Raw genomic sequence first — 12,316 nt, 5'->3', positions numbered from 1 at the left:
GGGGGCATGCTGCTTAGAGGCCTGCATCTCAGGCATCTAAGCAGCTATAGATCCCCAAGACCCACTGTCGGAAAGGTAATCGCCTAACCTTTCCAACAGAGAGAGTAAGTCTTGGGGATCTGAAGGAAATAAAAAGTTAAAAAAAAAATATTTAAAAAAAAAAACTTAAAACAGCTTAGCACCCAGGTGGGAAAGTGCTTAGCACTCAAAGGGTTAAATAATTTTCCAATTTACTTGCTTTATCAGTTTGGATAATTCTCTTGATATCTTTTGTTGAAGGAGCAACAATGCTGTACTGGGAGAAACACATTGGTTGATCCAATAAAAAGGGGTATATGTGTGCAGACAACAATTAGCTGCTAGCTCTAAGAAGTCCACTGCTCTTCAACAAAGGATACCATGTGAACAAAGCAGATTAAAAAATAGAAACTAAATGAAAAGTGGTTTAATATTGTATGCTCTAGGTTATTTTTTATTTTACTGTCCTGTTAATTTTCAGTAGAGTTTAAATCTAGGCATTTTTGCATTTATATATTTGCCCAAACACATATGCTGGGAGATTGTTACACATAGAAAGGTCTTAATGGTCTTTATTAAATGAAGAAATGAAAACAGAATAAGCATTATAACATTTTAAAGGGACATAAAACAAGTTGGGATAGAGACACAATAATATGTACTTTCATTACTTTACCTGCAAATTTATACTACAGTGCCTCACCATTAACCCTTTCTTTTTAGAAAAACTCTAATCCCCCACACATTTCCTTCTATAGCTGTATCTATATCTATTGTTCTTTTGTTAGAATGCAAAAGTGAATAGGGATTATCTGCTGGAGCATGTCTAGAAACTGTGAACTCATCTGAAATACAATGGGGGGGGGGGTGGATCACACTAATCCAGACAGCATGGCTTTGTAACTAATTTTGCTTATTTTTGAAAATATTTTTAAAATACTTGCCAGCAATTTTTTAAAAAAAAATTATGCAAACTATTTTTACTTAATTAGCCCTTTTAGGATATGCACAGATCTAAACCTATTTTATGGCACTTTAAAGTCTACTTATCCTATAAGTATTACATGAGTACATCACAAAAATAATTGTATAGCCAATTAACACATTAGGCAAATATCCCTACTTGCTTTTCCTCGGAAATATTCTGTATACATTGTTGCCATTGTAATAGAGAACACTGGGTAAGATATGCAAATGAAATGTACATCTTACCCTTTTTGCTTCCAGTGCTGTGTTTAAAGGGACATTGTACACCAGATTTATTTTTGCATAAATGTTTTGCAGATGATCCATTTGTATAGCCCATCTGGGAGTGTTTTGTAACAATGTTTAGTTTTGCTTATTTTTTTTTATAACATTCACCTAGATTACGAGTTTTGCGTTAAACAGGGTGCGTAACTAACGCAAAAATATGAGCGGTACCACACTTTCCAAAGCGCTGCCATTACGAGTTACTGAAAAACCTCCTTGTGCTGTGTGGTATGGTGCGTTAAGCTCCATACCGCACAAAAGCCAAGGGCTGAGTTTACGTGCTCGTACACGCTTTCCCCCATAGACATCAATGGGGAGAAAGTGTTAGAAAAAAATCTAACACCTGCGATCGGGGAATGGCAAATCACTGTAACGCAACCCCATTGATGTATATGGAGGAAATAAAGTTACGTTTAAGCCTAACACCCTAACATAAACCCTTAGGGGGATCTCTATCAAGCCGTCAACTTTGTTGAATTCGAAGGCACCAATATGCTCACCTAACATCATATAACATCGCTGCCGTGGACCTGAATACGCTCTCCTTATTTAGAAAAAAAGGCGGCAAAAAGACGCGCACCAACTACGGGGCGATGAGCATCGGACTGTTGTTAACTAACAGTCATCGATCTCGCATCTATTCGGCTTTTTACCAACTTTATTTATACCCTGTCACTAAACGCCACCACTATACTAAAATGTTTTAGCAGCTCTAATCCTATTGGCTGATTGGAACCTTTTAGCCAATAGGAATGCAAGGGACACCATCTTGGATGACGTCACTTGTATTCAAGTTCCAGATTACAGTGGTGACCGTATTGAAGAGGAGCTCCGCACCAGATGTCTTCAGGATGGACTCATTCCGCACCGGATGGATGAAGATAGAAGATGCCGTCTGGATGAAGACTTCGCCAGCTGGATGAAGATGGAAGAGGCTATCCGGATGAAGACTTCTTGCCGCCCGGATGTAGACTTCTTGCCAGATGGATCGATCCTTCAAGCGGGACTTCAAGAATTGTAAGTGGATCGTCGGGGGTTAGTGTTAGGCTTATTTAATTTTTTTTTTAGGTGGGTTTTATTTTAAGAGTAGGGTCTGGGCAGGTAAAAGAGCTAAATGCCCTTTTAAGGGCAATGCCCATACAAATGCCTTTTTAAGGGCAATGGGTAACTTAGGTTATTTTAGATAGGGTTTTTATGTGGGGGGTTGGTTGGGTGGGTGGTGGGTTTTATTGTTGGGGGGTGTTTGTATTTTTTTTTACAGGTAAAAGAGCTGATTTCTTTGGGGCAATGCCCCACAAAAGGCACTTTTAAAGGGCCATTGGTAGTTTATTTTAGGCTAGGGATTTTTTTATTTTGGGGGGCTTTTTTATTTTGATAGGGCTATTAGATTAGGTGTAATTATTTTTTATTTTTGATAATGTAGTTTGTTTGTTTTCGTAATTTAGTGTTTTTTATTTTTGTAACTTAGCGTTTATTTTTTTGGTAATTTAGTAATTTGTAATTAGGTTTAATAGTAGATTAAAATAATTTTAGTAGGGTTAGGTTTTTTTAATATGTAATTTAGTTAATTTAATTGGTAGTTTATATTAAGTGTAGTATAATAGTTAGGGTAGGTTAATTAATAGTTTAAAAATAGTTTATTTTAATTCTACAGCTAAGTTTAAATTTATTTGAAGATAGGGATGTTGTAATTTTAATTTAAAGTTAGCGGGTTGTTAGGTTTAGGGGTTAATAGCTTAATTTAGTTTATTGCGATGTGGGGGGCTGGCGGGTTAGGAGTTAATAGGTTTAGTTGGTGGTAGTGATGTGGGAGACCAGAGGTTTAGGGGTTAATACGTTTATTTAGTGGTGGCGGGGTCCGGGAGCGGCGGGATAGGGGTTAATACGTTTATTTAGTGGCGGCGCAGTCCAGGAGCGGCGGGATAGGGGTTAATATGTTTATTTAGTTGCGGCGGGGTCCAGGAGCGGTGGGATAGGGGTTTATATGTTTATTTAGTGGCGGCGTGGGTCTGTAATGATGTAAACATCGATCTGTGTCGGATTGAGACCGGCAGATCGTATGTTACGTCGCAGATTTCAACTTTTGCCGGTCTGTAGGCTTTGATAACTAGATCGAATCAAGCTCGCAACAATTACAATGCGGAATTCCATCATTAAATAAATTAAACCTTACCTGTGAAATTAAAAAAAAATAACATTAAACTATAAATTAATCCACATCGCAAACACTTAATAATAATAAAAATTGTAACCCCTAATCTGCAGACCGGACATCGCCGCCACTTTAATAAATGTATTAACCCCTAAACCGCTGCACTCCCGCCTCACAAACACTAGTTAAATATTATTAACCCCTAATCTGCCGTCCCTAACATCGCCGACACCTACCTACATTTATTAACCCCTAATCTACCGCCCCCAACGTCGCCGCAACTATATTAAAGGTATTAACCCCTAAACCTAAGTCTAACCCTAACCCTAACACCCCCCTAACTTAAATATAATTTAAATAAATCTAAATAAAATTAATACAATTAATTAAATAATTCCTATTTAAAACTAAATACTTACCTGTAAAATAAACCCTTAGCTAGCTACAATATAACTAATAGTTACCTTGTAGCTATCTTAGGGTTTATTTTTATTTTACAGGAAACTTTGTATTTATTTTAACTAGGTAGAATAGTTATTAAATAGTTAGTAACTATTTAATAGTTACCTAGCTAAAATAAATACAAAAGTACCTGTAAAATAAATCCTAACCTAAGTTACAATTACACTTAACACTACACTATCATTAAATTAATTACCTAAACTACCTACAATTAATTACAATTAAATTAAATAAACTAAAGTACAAGAAACAACAAACACTAAATTACAGAAAATAAAAAAATAATTACAATTTTTTAAACTAATTACACCTAATCTAATCCCCCCAATAAAATAAAAAAGCCCCCCAAAATAATAAAATTCCCTACCCTATACTAAATTACACAAATTGCCCTTAAAAGGGCCTTTTGTGGGGCATTGCCCCAAAGTAATCAGCTCTTTTACCTGTAAAAAAAAATACAATACCCCCCAACATTAAAACCCACCACCCACACACCCAACCCTACTCTAAAACCCACCCAATCCCCCCTTAATAAAACCTAACACTAACACCTTGAAGATCACCCTACCTTGAGACATCTTCACCCAGCCGGGCACAAGTGGACCCCCAGAGGGGCAGAAGTCTTCATCCGATCCGGCCAGAAGAGGTCCTCCAGAGGGGCAGAAGTCTTCATCCAGGCGGCATCTTCTATCTTCATCCATCTGGAGCGGAGTGGGTCCATCTTCAATGCAGCCGACGCGGAGCATCCTCTTCAAATGAAGTCCAACTGAAGAATGAAGGTTCCTTTAAATGACGTCATCCAAGATGGCGTCCCTTCAATTCCGATTGGCTGATAGGATTCTATCAGCCAATCAGAATTAAGGTAGGAAAAATCCTATTGGCTGATGCAATCAGCCAATAGGATTGAGCTCACATTCTATTGGCTGTTCCAATCAGCCAATAAAATGCGAGCTCATGGGTTCATGCTCAACGCTCAGATAGAAGAATATCTCGCCGCCTGGATGAAGACTTCTCGCCACCTGGATGGAGATGGATGTCAAGACTTCAGGAACCGTGAGTAGATATTCTGGGTTAAGTGTTAGCTTTTTGGACTGTTTTTTTTTTTTTAGATTAGGGCTTTGGGCTTGTAAAAGAGCTGAATGCCCTTTTAAGGGCAGTAAAAGAGCTGAATGCCCATACAAATGAGAGGGGGGTTTTCCTGTGGGGAGGACTTAGTTTTTTTTTTTCTAGGTAAAAGAGCTGTGTAACTTAGGGCAATGCCCTACAAAAGGCACTTTTAAAGGCTATTGGTAATCTATTGTAGGTTAGGGGGTGTTTTTATTTTGGGGGGGGGGGGTATTTTTATAGGGCTATTAGATTAGGTGTGATTGTTTTTATTTTTGTTTTTATTTTTGATAATTTTGTTTATTATTTTTTGTAATTTAGTGTTTATTATTTTTTGTAATGTTAGATTTTTTTTATTTTTTTCGTAGTATCAGGTTTTCCGCGGAGCGGAGCTATCCAGGACCGGTGATGACATCCTGTGTGGAGCGTCCTCTTCATACGATCACAGCCGTACACTGAAGTTGAATGAAAGGTACTCATTTAAAAATGGCATACCTTGCATTCCTATTGGCTAATTTGATTCTTCAAATTCAAATCAGCCAATAGGATGAGAGCTACTGAAATCCTATTGGCTGTTCAAATCAGCCAAAAGGATTTCAGTAAGTCGCATCCTATTGGCTGTTTTGAACAGCCAATAGAATTTCAGTAGCTCTTATCCTTTTTTTGCAATCTTAAAGTTTTTTATTTTTTGTAATTTAGTGTATTACTTTTTGTAATCTTAGTTTTTTATTTTTTTCGCAGTATTAGGTTTTTTTGAATTTGTAATTTAGGTTTTTTAATCAGTAGTTTTTTTTTAAATTTTATTAGAATAGTAATGTTAGGTTAATTTATAGTAAAATGTTATTTTTTTTATTTCACAGGTAAGTTTTTATTTATTTTAAGATAGTTATATTGTAAGTTTTAATTTAAAATTAGGGGTGTTAGGTTTAGGGGTTAATAGTTTAATTTAGTGTTTTGAGATTTGAGGGCGATGTCGGGGGCGGCTAATTAGGGTTAATCATTTTATTTAGTGTTGGCGATGTCGGGGAGCAGCGTTTTAGGGGTTACTAGATTTATTTAGTGTTGGCGATGTGGGTGGGGGGTGGATTAGGGGTTAATAGGTTTATTTAATAGTCGCAATGTGGGTGGGCGGCAGATTAGGGGATAATTAAGGGTATGGAAATTCCCGCACTCAAAGGTAATTTTTTTGAGTGCGGAATTAACATTGCGTTACAAGCTAAAATACTTGCGGTATAGCTAAGGTGCCGCAACTCATAATATGCGTTACCGACCATTCCAGCACAATGGCCAATTTTTCAGTGGTAATAGCCGTACCGCACCATAATTCATCAACACCCTATATCAGGTGTGCATAATTATTAGGCAACTTCCTTTCCTTTGGCAAAATGGGTCAAAAGAAGGACTTGACAGGCTCAGAAAAGTCAAAAATAGTGAGATATCTTGCAGAGGGATGCAGCACTCTTAAAATTGCAAAGCTTCTGAAGCGTGATCATCGAACAATCAAGCATTTCATTCAAAATAGTCAACAGGGTCGCAAGAAGCGTGTGGAAAAACCAAGGCGCAAAATAACTGCCCATGAACTAAGAAAAGTCAAGCGTGCAGCTGCCAAGATGCCACTTGCCACCAGTTTGGCCATATTTCAGAGCTGCAACATCACTGGAGTGCCCAAAAGCACAAGGTGTGCAATACTCAGAGACATGGCCAAGGTAAGAAAGGCTGAAAGACGACCACCACTGAACAAGACACACAAGCTGAAACGTCAAGACTGGGCCAAGAAATATCTCAAGACTGATTTTTCTAAGGTTTTATGGACTGATGAAATGAGAGTGAGTCTTGATGGGCCGGATGGATGGGCCCGTGGCTGGATTGGTAAAGGGCAGAGAGCTCCAGTCCGACTCAGACGCCAGCAAGGTGGAGGTGGAGTACTGGTTTGGGCTGGTATCATCAAAGATGAGCTTGTGGGGCCTTTTCGGGTTGAGGATGGAGTCAAGCTCAACTCCCAGTCCTACTGCCAGTTTCTGGAAGACACCTTCTTCAAGCAGTGGTACAGGAAGAAGTCTGCATCCTTCAAGAAAAACATCATTTTCATGCAGGACAATGCTCCATCACACGCGTCCAAGTACTCCACAGCGTGGCTGGCAAGAAAGGGTATAAAAGAAGAAAATCTAATGACATGGCCTCCTTGTTCACCTGATCTGAACCCCATTGAGAACCTGTGGTCCATCATCAAATGTGAGATTTACAAGGAGGGAAAACAGTACACCTCTCTGAACAGTGTCTGGGAGGCTGTGGTTGCTGCTGCACGCAATGTTGATGGTGAACAGATCAAAACACTGACAGAATCCATGGATGGCAGGCTTTTGAGTGTCCTTGCAAAGAAAGGTGGCTATATTGGTCACTGATTTGTTTTTGTTTTGTTTTTGAATGTCAGAAATGTATATTTGTGAATGTTGAGATGTTATATTGGTTTCACTGGTAAAAATAAATAATTGAAATGGGTATATATTTGTTTTTTGTTAAGTTGCCTAATAATTATGCACAGTAATAGTCACCTGCACACACAGATATCCCCCTAAAATAGCTATAACTAAAAACAAACTAAAAACTACTTCCAAAACTATTCAGCTTTGATATTAATGAGTTTTTTGGGTTCATTGAGAACATGGTTGTTGCTCAATAATAAAATTAATCCTCAAAAATACAACTTGCCTAATAATTCTGCACTCCCTGTATATATATATATATACATATAATTATTATATAATTATTATATAATATAATTATTATTATATTCAGTGGTGGTCGTCTTTCAGCCTTTCTTACCTTGGCCATGTCTCTGAGTATTGCACACCTTGTGCTTTTGGGCACTCCAGTGATGTTGCAGCTCTGAAATATGGCCAAACTGGTGGCAAGTGGCATCTTGGCAGCTGCACGCTTGACTTTTCTCAGTTCATGGGCAGTTATTTTGTGCCTTGGTTTTTCCACACGCTTCTTGCGACCCTGTTGACTATTTTGAATGAAACGCTTGATTGTTCGATGATCACGCTTCAGAAGCTTTGCAATTTTAAGAGTGCTGCATCCCCCTGCAAGATATCTCACTATTTTTGACTTTTCTGAGCCTGTCATGTCCTTCTTTTGACCCATTTTGCCAAAGGAAAGGAAGTTGCCTAATAATTATGCACACCTGATATAGGGTGTTGATGTCATTAGACCACACCCCTTCTCATTACAGAGATGCACATCACCTAATATGCTTAATTGGTAGTAGGCTTTCGAGCCTATACAGCTTGGAGTAAGACAACATGCATAAAGAGGATGATGTGGTCAAAATACTCATTTGCCTAATAATTCTGCACTCCCTGTATATATATATATATATATATATATATATATATATATAAACAGTATTATAAAGATAAGAATTGAATAAATTTATATTCAACTTCATCTTCACTTGCTCCATTGTATGCGGATCGTCGGGAGAGCTCAAACAATTTTGCAGCGTTGTAGTTTAGTTCGTCAAACTACAACGCTGCAAAATTGTTTGAGCTCTCCCGATGATCCGCATACAATGGAGCAAGTGAAGATGCCAACCCACCGGTAACTATAAACATTGCAAAGCACATGGAAAGTGTCTATGGAAGCGGTTGTTTTGCCGAGTGATGTGTTTGCATAAGGAAAACAAAGGTGAGGTTTGGCTTTAATAGACTTGCCAGTCGATAGAGAGTAAGCAATCAAATGAAACAGACAAGTTGATACATTCTGTGTTCGTTTGATATTTTGTACACTTCAAATGCCAAGTGGATATAAAGAGGAAATTACCCCAAGTTGTTACAGATTAAAAATGAAACTTCACATGTACACAGTTCAATGAAATATTGATAAATTGTATAAAAAGCTTTACATATCAGAAGCCAGAGCATGTTGTTTAACACTTGAGTGCCTGGCTGGATGAACCAACGCTTCAGTTTCTCAGAAATTTCAAATAGGAGTCACTATATATTGAATACCAGTGCGTGTTTGATACACTTAAGCGTCTGGGAACTGTTCTGAATTTTAATTCATTTTTTCATATGTTGGGGCCCCACATAGGTTCACTTTCTTTCTTTTGGCAGTAATGTGTACCACTTGATATGTAGAGTATGTGTTTTATCTGCTGGAATCAGTAGTTTCTAGTAGCATACTGCAGTATCTTGCTCTAATGTTAGGTATTTTTCAGCAATAGTAGCTAATGTCCGCCACTCAGGCTTTTTTTATATATTGTGTGTGTATGTTATGGTTGGAATTTGGGTGGAGCATAGACGGCCCGGATTCACAATAGATCTTTGTGTATAATTTTTCAGTAATAAAGCATTTGATCCCTGTGCAGCCTTGGTCCTTCTTTAGCTGAATATAAATTTATTCAATTCTTATCTTTATAATACTGTTCATATTATTTGTTTGGGACTGCTAGCACTTAGGATTTCTAGCAACTGATCAAATTGTGTAGCACCGCATTTTTATTATTGATGTTTATCTATCTATCTATCTATCTATCTATCTATCTATCTATGTATCTATCTATCTATCTATCTATCTATCTATCTATCTATCTATATATATATATATATATATATATATATATATAGCATTAGCCACATATTGTTTTTTGCCAGTGTGTTTCCTTATTATTACTTAGTAACTATTAATTTTGGAAGAGTGAGAGTGCTTGCAGTGGGAGTCGTAGCTTTACCTTAATTCACTAGTTGTAAGCAAGCAGAGAATTCCTGCAAAAGGAAGTCTCGGCTATTCTATTGGTGGAACACTGCTCCTCCAGTTTAAGGAGAGGGAGTGCTTGAGGTATAAGCCACAGTTAAAGGGACATTAAACTTGAAAAAACTTTCCAGCAATGGAAAGAACGTCAGAATATAATATTTTAATTCATTACTTACCTATAGTATTTTTCTTTAATTTGTGCTCAAGCGATCACGTTTACTTTAAAATTCAAATACGAGTGCTACATCTGATGTGCACAAACAGCCGCGATAAACCCGACATTGCTTGTGCGTAACTGTTAGCGCGCCAGTGGTAATCTGGCCCTTAATGTTTAAAGACCCTTTAAAGTGAATGCCAGAATGCCTGTGAATTTTACATTCAATAAAAGTAAATTGGAAAATTGTTTAAAACTATATATGCTTTCATGAATCATGAAATCATTTTTTTGGGTTCATATCCCTTTAAAGGACTATTATAGTGGTAAAAAATACATGCTCTAATTTGTTAGGGTATGTCATTTTAACATTAGCTACCCAGCAACTCTAGGTGTTTAACTCAGGCAAATGGGTTAAACACAAAGTTAAAGTTCCTCTCAGGAGCTGAAGATCATTGCTGGTGAAGAACAGATAGCCAATCGGCAGCATCAGTCACGTGACCTAACTGTGCAACTGCCACTGAGGATTGGTTCAGAGGCAGTATCTGCAGAGAACTGCAAATCCTGAGCCTTTGAGGGGGTAAATAGATAGCATTGCAGGGTCACTAACGAATTAGAGAGTGTAATTTTTCCATTTCATTGACCCTTTAAAGCTGTAGAATTGAATTACAAATGTTATTTAATAAGAACAAACACATAGGCTGGCAACAATTTCTGTCTTTCCTCTAACATTTTTTTTCTCCAGTCATGAATAAAGTTCTACCATATGGTTTATTCAGCCACATATTAGAAGAAAACATATATCTCTGAATAATCACCTTCCTCCAGAAGCCTGCCTTTAAATACACAAAGGTTTTCACCACCGCAATGTTGCTGGAAAATTTTGATTTCATCTCTGTTATCATCACCGTGGGATAAGTGCACTTTCTTTCCTAGATAAATCATGGTGACGGTGACATTGCTGTGTAAGGATATTTTGTGAAATTTCCCAGAATCCTATAAGGAAAAAAATGTTTAGTAAATGAAAAAGATGCCGCCAGGTTCTATAATGAAACCTGGACAAGAACAAAGGGGAGGAGGAAACACTGTATACTATATTACATAGTGTAATTACATAGGGTAATTTGTGTTTATTAGTCTGCAAGTTTTTTTTGTTGTTTTTTGTTTTTTACAAAAAGTAATATAGCCTTAATTTAAATCTTTGGAAATACCTATCAGACCATTTGGAGAGTGAAACATTGCCAAAAACATAACTGATCATTTTTTTGAATGATATATATACAGAATGGCTCAGAGACTTACATTCTAAGGAGTTCAAGGGGAAAGCAATGGAGTTAGGAAGGTTAGTGTAGGTTGTATGCATCCCTGAATAGTAGAATCTTTAGAGAGCGCTTGAAGCTGTTAAAACTAGGGGAGAGTTTTGTGGAGCAAGGAAGGAGTTCCACAAGATGGGAGCCAGTCTGGAAAAGTCCTGTAAACAGGAATGTGAGAAAGTAACAAGAGAGGAGGAGAGTAGGAGATTGTGAGCAGAGTGAAGGGGGAAGGAGAGTATCTGGAGACAAGGTCTGAAATATTGGGGGGGGGAGCAGTGTAATTGAGGGCTTTGTATGTCGGAGTGAAGATTTTGTTTTTAATCCTGGAGGCAAGAGGAAGCCAGTAAAGGGATTGGCAAAGAGGTGCAGCAGATGAAGAGTGACGTGTAAGGAAGAAGAGCCTGGCAGACGCATTCATTATGGATTGTAGAGGAGCTAGGCAGCAGCTAGGTAAACCAGAGAGGATGAAGTTGCAGTAGTGGAGGCGGGAAAGGATGAGAGTGGATTAAAATCTTAGTTGTGTCTTGTGTAAGGAAAAGTCTAATTTTATAGATATTTTTAAGGTGGAAGAGGAAGGCTTTAGCCAAGGACTGAATGTGAGGAGTGAAAGAAAGATCAAGTGTGACCCCAAGACATCGGGCATGCGGGGTAAGGGTAATGATGGAGTTATCAAGAGTTATAGAGAAATTTGGGGTGGAGATTTTGGAAGAAGGGGAAAAATAAGAAACTCAATTTTGGAGAGATTTAGCATAAGGTAGTTAGAGAACATCCAAGATGAGATATAAGAAAGACAGTGGTCTGGTGCAGAGAGGTAGATTTGGGTGTCATCTGGATACAAATGATATTGAAACCCATGGGACTTTATTAAGGAAACTAATGATGACGTGTAGATTAAAAAGAGAAGGGGACCAAGGACAAAGCCTTGAGGTACCCCATCAGAAAGTGGTAACGGGGCAGAGGATGCTCTGGAGAAAGCTACACTAAAGGTGCGGTTAGATAGATATCAAAGGCTGCAGACAGATCAAGGAGGATAATCACAGAGAAGTGGCCTTTGAATTTTGCTGTAAGTAGGTTGTTGGTAACCTTAACAATTGCTTTCTCTATGAA

The 12,316-nt window shown here is 37.8% G+C and overlaps 1 protein-coding gene across 1 annotated transcript in view; it reads right to left on the bottom strand.

The window, feature by feature from the left end:
- The window catches only part of LOC128643749 (glutamate-rich protein 3-like), a 160,579-nt gene that overhangs the window by 71,095 nt on the left and 77,168 nt on the right, over positions 1 to 12,316 (bottom strand). Inside the window, exon 8 of the mRNA XM_053696570.1 lies at positions 10,715 to 10,892. Within this exon, the coding sequence (XP_053552545.1) occupies positions 10,715 to 10,892 (178 nt within the window). The remainder of the gene's footprint in view (positions 1 to 10,714; positions 10,893 to 12,316) is intronic.

The sequence above is a fragment of the Bombina bombina genome, unplaced genomic scaffold (genome assembly GCF_027579735.1).
Source record: "Bombina bombina isolate aBomBom1 unplaced genomic scaffold, aBomBom1.pri scaffold_716, whole genome shotgun sequence".
NCBI lineage: Eukaryota > Metazoa > Chordata > Amphibia > Anura > Bombinatoridae > Bombina > Bombina bombina.
The sequence above is the reverse complement of the archived record's forward strand: the minus strand, read 5'-3'. Positions and strand labels throughout refer to the sequence as shown.